Genomic DNA, 14,014 nt, shown 5'->3' with positions numbered 1-14,014 from the left:
GATGACCAAAAAAGTTAAATATAAACAAATTTTTGTATACAGATGTAAATGTTCCAATTTTGAGAGCCAGATTTTTTAGTTTTAATCTGTCTATTTAGGACAAATATCTGCATCTATTTGACCTCTTTGAGTGTTTCCCTTTAGTTTCCCACACTCTGCCTTTTCAATCCAGGAACAATGTCCAACACCAGAACAGATTTTTATTGTGAGCCACTTCGTGCTTATCGGTAATGGAAGACGAGTGAACCCTGTGCATGTGTGCCCTGAAGGGTTCACTGACTTTTATGGAGCAGATGTTAATTATTACATCTGTAAAGCTGTATTTCTCTTAGTAAACTTTAATACAACATTTTTAAGGTTGAATATAATACTTACCGTATTTATTGTAATAATCTTTCTTTTGAATTGATGGCTGTTGTGAAACGGTCACACTCTTCACTTTTCACTAGGCCCTGTATTATTCGTATTATTATTATCGTATAAATAATGTCTTGTTTGGTTGATTGCCTTGGATTTTGGTTTTTGCATCTGTTTAGTATTTTAATAAAAATCCCCTTTTTTATATGTTTTCCAGTGCCAAATTTACATCACCGCTTCTGTATCTGAAGTGGCCTGACAGGTGTCATGCATGTACTTTATCACATTCTTATTTTAAAATTAAAAAATGCAATTTTAGTGCTGCAAGCACGTTCCAAGCAACAATGCAGACACATGTCTTTGGTTTTGTTCATTTTTTGACTGACACACAGGCTTCCCGATGCCCAGAAGTGACAGGTGTGTCCTCTGTTTGGTGGATGATGTGGGTAGAAAGTTGCTGCCAGTTTCCCACACGGAGTCTTTGGATGATCTGGTCAGTGCGCCACAAAAGAACTTTTATAAAGGAGCTTTTGTGATTTATGTTGGTCATGTGGCATGAAGAGAGCCCAACCATCTGGAGGGAAACACCCTCATTGGTTGACTCCAACATTTACGGGCCAAAAAGGAATATATCAAATGCAAGCACTACCAGAGGATCCTTGATTTTGCAGTATGTACACTCACTGGCCACTTTATTGGGTACAACTGTAAAATCTAATACAATTCAATGCAGCAGCTCGGCCATGAATTCTACTCTTACAAGGTTATAATTTCTCAGTTTTTAAGTTGAAACTGTCAGAGAGGTGATAATTCTGTTTATTATTGACATCGAAGTGGTTAGTGGAGTCGTCCTGGGGTGCATTATAAGAAGAGGGGCTAAACGTTAGAGCCACCATTAGTGTAAAAGTAGAATTCATGGCATAGCAGCTTTATTGTATAAATAAAATGAGTAAATTGCATGTTTAACATCTTTACACAAAAGCAGTAAGTTGAGGCATCTTAGCTGTGCCAAATACCTCTGGACAAAAGACAGCTGCTCTTTTAAAGATGCAAATGAATTTGAACTTTGACTTTCCACATTAAAGCTTTTCTTCATGTTCTCTATTGATTACAAGTTAAAGTTTTTAACAGCGAGAAAAATGTATCTTAGCACCAGAATAGCAAGCACATTCTTGTATATGAAAATATGCAATGATCTTATGACAGATCAATGTTGCGTAAATAAAATAAAGAGATTCAAAATTTGAGATTAAATCCCAACATGTGTTTGATCAACATGACTAAATTTGCAGTTTTATTCTGAGCACATAGAAATACAGTAAGAGCTGTGCGTGAACAGTAAAAGTAAAATGTGCACATTGATTTTGATTTTTTTTTTTTTTTTAGCTGGAAGTAATTTTCATTATTAACTTTAACCTACAGGTCAATGTTTCCTTGTGCAGTTTCTAAAAAAACGTTGTTTTATTATTAACAAATTGTGAAATACATCAGTTATACAAATAATTTCCTTTCAACAATACATACAATACATCATTGTCTGGTTGTAACTCAGTAAGTCTGTATCCAGGGGATGCTGTGGTTTCTTATTTGCTTATATCAGAAGTGTAATTTCACTTGACCCCAAAGGATGACCCCGTCCTGCCTGTGTTTGAGTGTCTGTGTTTTGCTAATATTGGAATTTGTCACATTCACACTGATGAACCAACTACCATCTGAAAAGATTTGCTATTCATTCTGCAAATAAAAAAAAATTTGGTTTGCACTAACGGGTTATAAATAAATAATAATCTCAACCCTTTTTCTCATGTCCCACACAGTGGTCCTTAAGTTGCTTCCATTGGTCTCACTCAGTTAAAACCCTCTGTGTTAGAGGAAGACTGCAGGGTGTTAAAGTGATGTAGCAGCCTTTTCTGGGTCTGTCTTTTCCTCCTTCTTTGACAGGAAGTGGGCCACGTCTTGAACATACCTAAAGTAGGCATTTTAAATTTCATAATACTATAATAATCTGGATCTGAATTATTATAATACTTATAATACTTTATTATACCGTGAAACATTCCATTAAGATCCCTTTGCTTATTAAAGAAGACACAAACAGAAGATATGAATTACTGAAACCAACAGTATTTCATAAAAGATGCCCTGTGACTCATGTATTTAATGGTTAACAAATGAATGACCCAACATAAATTCATCCCGGTATTAATGTATCATGCATGATAAACTCATGTGGGTCCTGGCCAATAACCCCAAAAGGGAACTGTTAGGTAATGTGTTGTACATTGATGTGAACTAATCATGTATGAACATAACACATTCGCCTGTTCAGACCAGCTATGACCGACTATAACAACCCAAAGTTTACGCCTCATATTCTTCAGCCACAACTTCTCAACAACATTTAGTAAGTCGATGCAAAGACATCAATGAAAACAACGAACCAGTGTGTCATAGCTAATTAAAATCTCTTTATTACAATCACATATACATCCTTATAGTTTAAAAAGCTTGCTGTAGTGAAAAGGTACCCTTGCACCAACAGATGGAGGTGTTGTTGCAGGCTGAATGGAAAGATTGTCAGATGGAGTTTAACAAGTGTTGAGTTCCCCAGCAGTAAGCGTCTCCGCTCCAGTGTGCTTTTAGTTTCGCATCATATGAGGACAGCATTGCTATTTTCAGCCTCTCAGTGTCCTTGTGTAACGTAAGCAAATAGAGTGAAAGGGTGGTGGGTGGGAAGGAAAGATTCTCTCTTCGTCATCCATTATTCAGATTGTTTGAGTCACAGCCGGGATAGAGAGAGAGAGAGGGGAGGGGGGGGGGATGTGGAAACAAACTGTTGGAGGTTTGATTCCACATCTTTTCTTTCTAAGTCTCACTGCTTGTGATTTCTGTACATTGTCTTGTTCTCTGGTGAGAATATGGGAATCAGTTTCATCTCTGTGTGTCCAGGGGGACGTCCAGGACATGCTTAGCTTTGCACAAAGACTGCAAGCACAGGGAAATTGCGTTTCTGCCTCAACCCAAAAAAAAAAATAAATAAATAAATAATAAGCTTGCAACAAATCCAAAGCTGTCAGATTCAGAGGTTAGCTAACCGCTACTGTTTGGAGCTTTGTTCCACACTAACACCTATATCTGCTGTTGTGCCCTGCGTGGAAAAAAGAACAAGCTATTCTGAGATTTGTGGTCAGATTATGAATTGTAACTTGGTAAGAAAAAAAAATGCATCTGTAGCTGCACAGTCAACATAAATTAATAGTTCGGAAATCAACTTTGTGTTAAAGTAACAGCTCTGACAGCTAATGCAGAAAATATTCATGCTTTCCAAAAAAGGCATAGTGTACAATTATTATTATACCAGAGATGGGCGAATATGAATCAGCTTCTACGATTTTATCTTCGAAGCTGTTAAAAAATAGTTGGATTGATTACTTCCTTGTTAACCAGGTGCAGTGTTTGAATCCGACAGCTTCAGAGTTACATTCAGTCTTTCGGCATGTCCTGGACCTCTAAGCTTTAACTTGTCTGTGATCCTACTCATAAATCATGTATGCCACATCTAACATTCAGAACAAACTGAACCACGTTCCGTGAATTAGGACAATATTGTGAGTACTAATACTACAATGTAATTCTCTGTGCTGTATATACAGCCTCCACAACACAGCTATAAAGCCACAGAATCACATGATAAACAGCTGGAGGTGTCTGATGGCATCAGCATGTCTTGTTATTAACTCCAACCTCATGTGCATCTGACAAAATCAATATGTACATGTCATAATGACACAAAACAACAGTAAAATTCAATTTAGCCATTTAAAGAGACTATAGTATTCACATTTCGTGTTCACTCCTTGAAACATGATCACAGTTTCACCAGCTTTAAATTAAATTGAATTTGAAGATCATAAAACCTGTTCACATGTTTTGTAACCGTCACAAGAAAAAATATTGAAATATGTCCAACACAATCACAATAAACTGATTTTTGTCTCAATAGGTTACTATGATAGCTTATAAAGAAAACATCAACACACACTGTCGTTCTATCTACAGTCGTTCCACTGGCCTCAGTCCCTGGTACAGAAAGGGAGGGAAACGTTTTCGTGTAAAAAATTATGTGCAAAAAGTTGTTTTCTTCTATCCCTCTCATGGGAAACAATCTAAATAAATTATGCAAATATCTACAGAACCTTTCTTCTTGTTATTTTCGATTCTATGATCACTGTGAACTTGCAGCGACTCATCACCTTTGTGCATCTATTTGATTTATAAATAAATTACTGCATTTGATGGAAACCTGACCAGTAGCGCACACGACCCAGCATTGTCGCATTAAAACTAGCTTGAGGTATTATTGCACATTTTCCCGAACCGCAGACCTGGAATCAGTGGATTCCAGATTTACTCACACTGTGCCTGCTTTAAGTGTTGAATGTCAAGCATAACTTGAACTCCGTTGGTTATGACTGTAAAGACACTGCAGCAGTCTGGACAACCTATAAAGTTGGCATGAGGTGCATATTCTTTTCTTTAAAATGGCCTCCACACAGTAAAAGCATCATTGTAGATTTCAGTAAACATGCATAAGCTGTTACCTGGGTAGGTAGATCTGTAAACATCCTGCTAACAAAGACACCAGCAGGAACACAGAGCCATGAGCCACAAAGGGCCATGAATCTTATGCTGCATTCACACCATGTCAGCTGAACAGTGAGACTGCGGGACTTTTTGTTATTACGACATTATGGTGCTTTCATCGTTTTTTCCAGACAGTGATCGCAACTGTCTCCCAGCAGTGATAGTTTTCTGCATTTTGACTACGTGGCAGCAGAAAACCACAGTCTGGGTCCAGTGCCTCATATAAAGCTCCTGTGCTCTACTCAGACATCATCACATACATATAGCAGAACAGTGCTTCCACACATGCAGATAAAAAACAGCTGGCCGTATCTGGCCTCTGCAGAATGGGTAGTTTAAGGGGTGTTGAGCAGATAATCTACATTTTGAAAAGAGCAAAGGTGATTATATACATAATATAGCAAGTTTAAACAATGTTTAGTACCTGCAGCCTGGATAACTCCACATTAAATGGTCTTTAACTAAAGTCAATCTTAATTATCAAGTGATATTTTTGATCGCACCCCTTAATTGCACTCATTAAATTAGCTGACCTAGATGTGTTAGATGTATTTGTGTTATTTATTTGGTGGGGTTTTAAAGACGCTCTATCATTGTAATCGTGTGTGTGCTGTCCCGCCGTTGCCTACGTTGGAGACATGGCTGCTTCTGAGTTTACTTTGGAAACAGCAGAGACAGCGTCAACCGCACAAGTCGGAAAGTCTGTTGCCAGCCTTGTACCCACACCACATAAAACAACATTAAGTCTTATTAGCTGTTTTTATCATTTTTGGGGGGTCATTGCTATTTACTTGAATCAAGTGTATCAGCTTGAACCATGGAATTTTATTTGGCTGCAGCTGCCTGTGATCATGGCTTTGCAATCATTTAGCTTCGGTTTTGATTGACATTTTGTTATCACCAATTGGCGTGAAGTGTAGCTGTCACATATTGTAGCAAGGACCTTGACAGGAACGCGTTTGCAACACCAGCAGTAACTAACTCAGTCCAACACAGCATGAATGCAGCATAAACTCTACGCCTAACACTATAGACACTGGATTTAACAGATTAAACCTCCGTGGCACATTGTTCCCCATCTGTGATCATCACAGTTTCATTAGTGTTACACAAGCAAATGATCCAGATTCAGAATTTCATATTATAGTTACAAAATCTCTCATCAATTAATATTTGAATCGTAAACAGAGTCCCCATAAAAACCATTTAGGATTCGGTATCAAATCTCAGTTGTCATTGTCTGCATTGCTATAGTCGATGTCTTCTGTGGCTCTGATGTAAAAGCAGTCCCATATGCTTATTCATTAGTGCACTGCCAGGTACATCACACAGAACAGTATTGCTCCCAAAATCTCATGGTCTGTTTTAGGATTTAAGTCCAAACCAAAATTTGTGTAACTCTGTCAGAGACTCTGTGAATTAAATGCAGCATAGGATGTTGCACGTAATGCATGATGCAAACATCTGCTCTCATCTGCACCTTGTTCAGTTGTCATTGCAAGCGCCATGCACTGACAAACACACATTTATTCTCCGATGCTGTACAATGGTGACACACCCACACATAAAGCTATCAGTTGAGGTGTTGTACAGCAGTGACAGTGAAGTTCCCAATCTCACACACATTCGTTAAAATCATTAAAGGAGCAGTCTGTAAACGGTTTTGTTTTCGGTCTTCTCCGGATTGACACGAGAAGTTCGACATCAGTTTCATATTTGTGCTTTGAGTACACGAATACCTGTAGTCACTAAGCTGCTCCATAATGGACACCGACAGCAGTGCACATATAGATATGTACAGTCTGTGCAAAATGTTGGAGCAGTGTTTGATCAATACAGTGGATAGAATGTATGTTGTGGCTATGCAAAGGTTAACAAATGAAGCATAAAATGTAAGCTAAAAGCTGAAAATTTACTTGTTAACATCATGTTAACCTGGATTAATTAATAATAACCCTAGGTACATTTAAAATTTTAATATATTTGATGGGACCAAATTTCTCTCCTGGACACACAGATGTAAAACTGATATCCATCTTCTTATGGAAAAAAACAGAAGAAGATTTACTAAAATGTCGTAATGTTGCTGTAGCTTAACATCTCACACACAGTCACGCACGGTGTTGCAGTTAGACGTGGTGTCCATGCTGTTAGACAGTGGTGACTGTCAGCAGGGAGCTGGGACACAGCATGTCATCCTGGTTTTCCAGCCTGGTCCCATGAGTCAGTAGCTCCTCTACTGTCGTCCAGTCATCCAACATCGTCCTGTTCCTCAGACGACTCAGTTTCCTCTGACTCAGCTCCAGGACCGTGTTGCACCGTCCATCTGCAAAAGGTCCAATTCCTCTGCTGTCCAACACACCCCCATCTCCAACAGAATGTCCTCCTCCTTCTGTGATGGCTCCTCCCCTGCTGACAGCATCACGTAAAGTCCCTCCTCTGGCCTGCAGCTGCTGTTGCCTTTGCTCACGGGCCAACAGGAAGTGTTCTCTCCTCTCCGTCCGACTCCAGTACCGACCCATCAGCAGGTCATTGTTGGTCTCCTCATCGGTACTCATACCACTGCGTTCATCTGCAAGCTGAGATGCCCTGTCTCTCAGGAGCTGATTCCTGGAGATGCGTGAGGTTGGGTTTGGCCTACAACTTGGATTAAGCTTTGGCTGCAGACCACAATTAGGATTGGGACTTGAACTCTGATTCATCAGTCCTTTCATTGCATCCCATCCTGCAGTGACACCAGTCCCTGTATGTCCTTCCAGGGTGCTGTAGAGACCTCTGCCTCCGCCGCCACCCTGTAACTGACGACTGGCTGGTTTTGGCCAGGTGTCGTTCACATCTCCAGGCTGAGGAGGATGGATGAGACTCTGGGAGTGCTGCTGCTCTCTGACTCGGCTCCTCTCCAACTCTTGTTGCCGCTCTTTGTCCATCTCCTCTTGAATCTGTGCCTCCCTTTCTCTCTCAAGTTCTTTCTCCTTTTGCATTTGCAATTTTTGTTCCAGTTCCATCTTAATCTCTCTTTCTCTTTCTGTCATCATTGTCTCGGGAATCAAGGTTCTTTCTTGAGAGTGCCACCAGTCATGGTGAGCAATCTGGCTGCTGGAATTGTTATCATAGCTTTGCTCATGGGTGTTGGCACCCCTCATGTGCCCCAGAGTAGTGGGCTGCTGCTGGGATGAGAGGGCCAAATCTGCTGGGTGGGAAGGTATCACATCTGCCACTAGCTCACCTTCCTCTGACAGGCGCGATGGCAGAATGTTACGTGGTATAACACCTCCACAGTGGTGCATGGTTGCTGCGCAGTAGGAGGGAGAAGCTGGGTGGCTGGCTCTGCGGCGATACTCCTGTGGAGGAGGGCGATGGTGCAACGTTCGACTTCTCCTTAGCATCCCAGCTGAGCTGGACCCCTGGTGGTGCTGTTGCATGGGTACTAGGGGCCTCCTGTGGCTGGAGGGGGTGCTACAGGTAGAGAGAACTGGAGCTGTCATTCTAGAGATGGCGGCATGGCCATGAGAGGGATTGAAAAGGGCTCCGCTGCTGGAACTGTGGCGGTTCAGACAGGGGCGGTCGGCCTTATGGAACTGGACCGATGAAACCCTGAAAAATAAAAATATGGCAGTCAGCAACCAAACAGCCCCGAAACTTGTTTGAGGACAAAGATGTCCAGAAGTCAGGGAATGGTTTCATTCAAAGAAATTGTTTAAATTCAGATATTGTCTCTATTGCACTGATAATTACTCACTAATTTGTTGATGCATTCTAAGTTAATTAACATAAAACTACAAACATTTGAACTGCTGGTCTGTTAATTCCTGAATATTTGTGTTAGTCTAACATAACTCAGCACTTCCTCTATTCTATGCACCTAATTGATTATGAAAGGGAGTAATTCAATCAGTGACTACCTGAAAAGTCCTCGGGATGGATGGTCCATGACAGGCCCAGGACCCTCTTCCAGCCCAAGTGCTCCGAGGCGCTGACACTGTGGCTGCATAGTCAGCGCCTCAGGGATGGCTTCCAACAGCTCTCGGTGGCTCTTAGGGCAGCTATCACGCCGCTCCCGCCTTTCACAGGGTTCGCCTTGATGTTGCATTCTGGCATTGTACAGTCGCATCCGCTTCTCTAGCAGCCTCTGGAAGTGCCTAAACTCTCCAGTGCTAACACTATAGAAGCCAGAGTCACTGAGCTCAGATGAGATAAAAGACTCAGAAGAAGGAGAGCCACCGCCTCCAAAGCCCCCACAACCCCCTGGGGCGTAGGCCCCATGTGAATGACAGTCTTCAAGACCTCCCTCTTCTGTCTCCAATCCAGAGAGATCCCCCTGGTGGAGGGAGCCATCAGTCCAACCCAGACCGCTGTCCAGCTCATGGTGGAGGGGCAGAAAGCCCAGCGGCTTCTCCAGCATGAAGTCCTCATCATCCGTCTGTAACAACACGGGTGTTAATTAGTGCATTGACCAAATATGTGTGACCGATTAAATTGTCAAATGCGAATAAATGAAGCTCATCAGATTATTTACTTGTATATTTTGAAGAAATTCTCAGTATTATTTTTGGCATCATTACGAAAACCGTCTTGTTCCCACAGGTATTTTAATATGATGACATGCATCCCTATCTATAAGACTCTCTGGATACCTGACTGTGGCAGCCATTAGGTTCTTCTAAGTTGGTACTGCAGCATCCCATCAGGCAGCTTTGTCCCTTTGGTCGACGGCTGGCTAGTTCTGGATCCTGAAACAAAGAAAGGTTTCACTTTGTTCATAGACTTTCATTTACTAATTGAAGCAATTCTTAGTCAGATGTGAACTAAACTTTTGGTGTAAAAGCACTCGGCATTCACGACGTGCCTGCTTGTAAGGTGTTATTTCTGGGGAATATTTCAAGAAAGCGGGTTTAGAGATCTGGTTTGTTCATGTTGAACTGAGGGAAACTCTGGGTTTTCAGTTCCAGATCATTATTAGTCAGTGTGGATCCAAATCCACCCACAGATCAGAAACACATTACATTTTAGAAATTGGTTTGGGTGAAGGTAAAAACCCTGGTTCGCAGTAGCTTTCATATGGATTAGTTCGTTACCCATGGGGATGAGGTGCAACAGAGACAGCAATAGTGATTTCTGTCCTCCCATTTACGTGCCCTTATTAAACATTGTTTTCAGCTCAATAAAATCTATATCGCCTACTGTCCATGTTTCTAAGACTGTTACTCTCGTTATGACTGTTGTCGATCACGTCCCACTGAATTATTTACTGTACATTACTGTAATCGCCATAAACAATAAGAAACTGTGATTTACATCTATGATTAACATTTTTCTGATAGCATGATTTGTAACACTGGTGGAGCATGATAAGAGATAGAAATATGTATATAAGAGGCTAGTCCAGCTTAAAATATGTATTTCTTATGGGGTTTTTACAATGTCTTAACTCAGTTACTATGCTTGAAAGATAAATGCTGAATATATAGATTTTACGACATAAAATTTTACACTCAATTTTTCATTGGAAGCTGCAGTTGCAATTACTGTGCTTTAGGTACTTTATTTTCAACTGATGTGTAAAGAAATGTGTGGTGTGTTGTAGCCTATGTTTGAGGTCATCTTCTGTTGCCAACGGTACATTGTTAACATTAGGTCACAGCAGAATATATTAGCATTTAATACATTCATGGATTTCACCAGTACATTGTTGCAAGTGGAATAGGTTGATAAAACCAGAAGAGTTAAGTGACTCTTTACTCTTCACTATTAACTTAGTGTTAATAGGGAAGCTGTGTTTCTTATAGATAAATGTGCATTAATGTGGATTTAGAGCTGACTCTATTCACCATTTCCCCGCTGCCATGGTAAATTATCGTATAGGGGGCCACACTGATGATGACTTTGTTAAGTCATAGCTCACATGTTTAACTAAAAGTTACCACCGATCAGTTTTTCTGGAAGCTAGTTTCTCATCTGTGGGTTAATAAACTCACAGTTCAGGGTTAAATTCAATTTATTAAACCTGCTGCTTTCTGGAATACAGATCATCATACAGATAGACATAAGAGAACAGGATTTGGGCTGACATTGGTTTTCATTCTTTCTTCACATCTTAGTTTAAAAAAAAAAACAATGTGACCAGACATTCTTCTTTGGAATTGTCGGAGCATTTAAAAATAACTTTTGTGGTTTCTTTGTCAGCCATGTTGCACTGTTTTGCAATGTTAGTGTCGAATCTGTTTATCTTCAGAACACAGCAGAACTACCAAGCTGAAGATTGTGTGAGATTGTGCATCAATTCAGAGCATTTAGAATTGAGTGTTGCTGGAGCCAGAGTAGTGTCCTATGGCACCGCACATTTCTTAGTGTCACCTGGAGACTGATGTCCACGGTGTCCTGTGGGGAGCTGGACAGGTAACTGTACCGTCCTCCATCACAGTGATCTTGTGGCAGAGGCAGATGGCTGAAATAACGTCTATGACAAAAACACATAATAAAAAAAAAATCGGATGAGTAATGTAAGAATTACAGCCATTTTATTAATAGATCCAAATTTGTGCAAGAAAATGTGTGTGTACCTGTCCTGGTAGGAGGGGCTAGAGGCATTGAGCCCCGCCCCCCTCAATGGAAGGGGCAGGTTGAGGTGCTGCAGGTTGAGGGGGAGAGGCTCCCAGCTTGCCCTGCCAGTTTCAGTGCCATGGCCTCTCCGACTCTTGATCTGCATGGTGATTGGACGCTGACTGTCCGCAAGCATCCGCAGAGCATCCTGCTGGCTCAGGTGTGCTAGACTCCGCCCACTCACCTGAGACAATCACACAGGTTAAGAAGGCGGTGGTTGTCTGGTGTTAGCAAAACAGCCCATGTTCCCATATCCAGCAAACACAGAGCAACGTGATTATGCTTTGTTAGTCATGTTTGTGTCAACCAGAACAACAAAATCTAATTCTCATGTTTTTCAGCTCTGGTTCAGTCACCAACAAACCATGAGACAAATATTTGCCTCTTGAGCTGTTACTGCATTACTGCACTGACACTGATCAAGCACCAAATGTGCCATAAAATCAAAACAAGGTGCTAAAAGTTGTAAAACACTCTTAGTGAGAATTTCTGTGGTTTTACAATTACTAGAAACAATTTACTGTTACACAAAAAAACTCTATTGCCACTCCATCTCTTTTTTATCAGTTATGGTCATGGTTAGTTCTTCTCCTATGAAAACTGTATGATGTTTATTACACTGTACTAACAAGTTATAGAGAGGTGTTTGTTATGATCACTATTTGGTTTATTTTGTGTTGGTTGGTGTCATTTTGGGGGTAAAAATGTGAATCTGATCGAAATAAGAACAATTTGCACTAAAGACAGGAGTTTTAAATAAGTTTGCAGTTACCAGACAGGGAAAAAGTCGTGACAAATGCTGTTCATTTGCATTGTGGGACATGTGAGATCTGGTATTTTCTGGGGTTTGAATTAAAACAGCTCTGGTTCTGGTGCACCAGTGTTTCTTGCCACTCTCCATCTCACATCTCAAACTTTTTTAATCCATCCATACACTGGGGAAACTGAATCTAGCAATACCACAATCACATTTTACGGTGCCTTTCGCTGCCATTTTAACTAAATTTTTCTATAACAGGCAAAAGAAATTTGTAACAGTTGACATTATGCAACTAGGTCAAAATACACAGCTCTGCCTGCAGAGATGTGGTGAATTTATTCCAGGATGACAACAGTCGTATTTTCTTAAATTCAGTCAAATATGATGATGGTAGACGTACTGTAGTGTCCACGTTTGCACTAAAGGGTTAACATCTAGGAGCCAACACAAACCTCATTCTGCTTCACACACGCGCACACACCCACACACACACATGCAGCTCAGCAGCCATCGAATTAGACACATGAACTGTATTGTTAACTCCAGCACATCACAACCATGAGTCACCCTTCGCTACATTCAAGCAGACACACATGTACACATGCACACACACAGCATGAACTGAGAAGCACAAAATGGCACCTGTGTGTGTGGAGAGGGGAGGACGGCCGCAGCACCACTGTGAGCCCTTAGTGGATCACAGTGGCTCAAAAATATGAACCACACAACTTCAAAATTCTTTGTCTGTACAAAGAATGTAGGCATTTAAACTGTCTGAGAAACTCATGTTATCAGAAACTCAGAAACCATAAAATATGCAATGTACATAATTCACACACAAACATGAACGTGATTTACAGAGTTCATTTTGATTTTAAAATGAGACACCATGTAACACACACACTCTTTGGTCACTCACCGTTTGGTCACCCGTCCATGGTCCAGAGAGCCAGCAGCCCATCGTCACGGCAACAGACAGCTGCCTCGGTTCCTGCAAAAATCAGCGACGCTGGTGCTTCCTCCAAAAGATCGTCTCTTCCTCCTCACTCTCGCTGTCAATGTCTCCTCAGTGTGGCTTTCGTTTTCCCTCTCGCCTCAGCATTTGTCCTCTCCTTGCTGTCCACCTCCCTTCTTCTTCTCTTCTCTATATTCCTCTACTTTATTTTTTCATTTGTTACTTCAGCATCTCTATATTTCCCCCTCCCCCACATTAACAGCTCCTGATTTTAGCATCCTACATACACGTACAATCATGCATGCATGCAGAGCTGCAAATGTGAAAATATGCGCAAACTGACACGGTGCATTCAGCGTCAGAGAGGGAAACACACACACAGTCACACAGAGAGAACGGTGTCTGATTGGTGGTCTTTTAAGGGCCATCCGCCAATCAGATGCAGTGGTATCCCTCTGGATATCTTCCTGAAGCTCCTTTAACGAAGCCTCAATATGTGCAGGATGTTGCCTGTACTGCAGCAATACACAAACAGAGAAAACACACCATCCAACCATCCATCTTCTAGCTGTTCTTCCACAATCCACCAACAGATGTTGCTCAAAGCATGCTGGGAGATTAGTGTGTCTACCGGGAGCTTTTTTCACATCCAAAATCTAAAATTGTTTTCACATCTAAAGTCTAAACATTTTTTCACA

The 14,014-nt window shown here is 41.1% G+C and overlaps 1 protein-coding gene across 1 annotated transcript; it reads right to left on the bottom strand.

Moving 5' to 3' along the window:
- Positions 1–1,470: 1,470 nt before the first annotated feature.
- Positions 1,471–13,831, bottom strand: LOC137127993 (uncharacterized). The gene is made up of 6 exons (XM_067505621.1): positions 13,281–13,831; positions 11,562–11,785; positions 11,356–11,458; positions 9,636–9,731; positions 8,904–9,421; positions 1,471–8,595 (listed from the first exon to the last, which is right to left on the bottom strand). Exons 1-6 carry the CDS (start codon positions 13,320–13,322, stop codon positions 7,152–7,154), a joined length of 2,427 nt encoding a protein of 808 aa, XP_067361722.1. The 5' UTR covers positions 13,323–13,831; the 3' UTR covers positions 1,471–7,151.
- Positions 13,832–14,014: the final 183 nt, after the last annotated feature.

Source organism: Channa argus, chromosome 5 (genome assembly GCF_033026475.1).
Source record: "Channa argus isolate prfri chromosome 5, Channa argus male v1.0, whole genome shotgun sequence".
Lineage (NCBI taxonomy): Eukaryota > Metazoa > Chordata > Actinopteri > Anabantiformes > Channidae > Channa > Channa argus.
Note: the sequence above shows the minus strand (reverse complement) of the source record. Positions and strands in the feature narration are given on the sequence as shown.

What these genes read in the sequence shown, in the direction of transcription:
- LOC137127993 (XM_067505621.1), bottom strand. Translation starts at nt 13,322, where the DNA reads ATGGGCTGCTGGCTCTCTGGACCATGGACGGGTGACCAAACG. An exon ending in CCGTGGACATCAGTCTCCAG is followed by an intron (nt 9,732 to 11,355) that starts GTGACACTAAGA and finishes TCTTTGTTTCAG; the next exon opens with GATCCAGAACTAGCCAGCCG. An exon ending in CCATCCCGAGGACTTTTCAG is followed by an intron (nt 8,596 to 8,903) that starts GTAGTCACTGAT and finishes TTTATTTTTCAG; the next exon opens with GGTTTCATCGGTCCAGTTCC.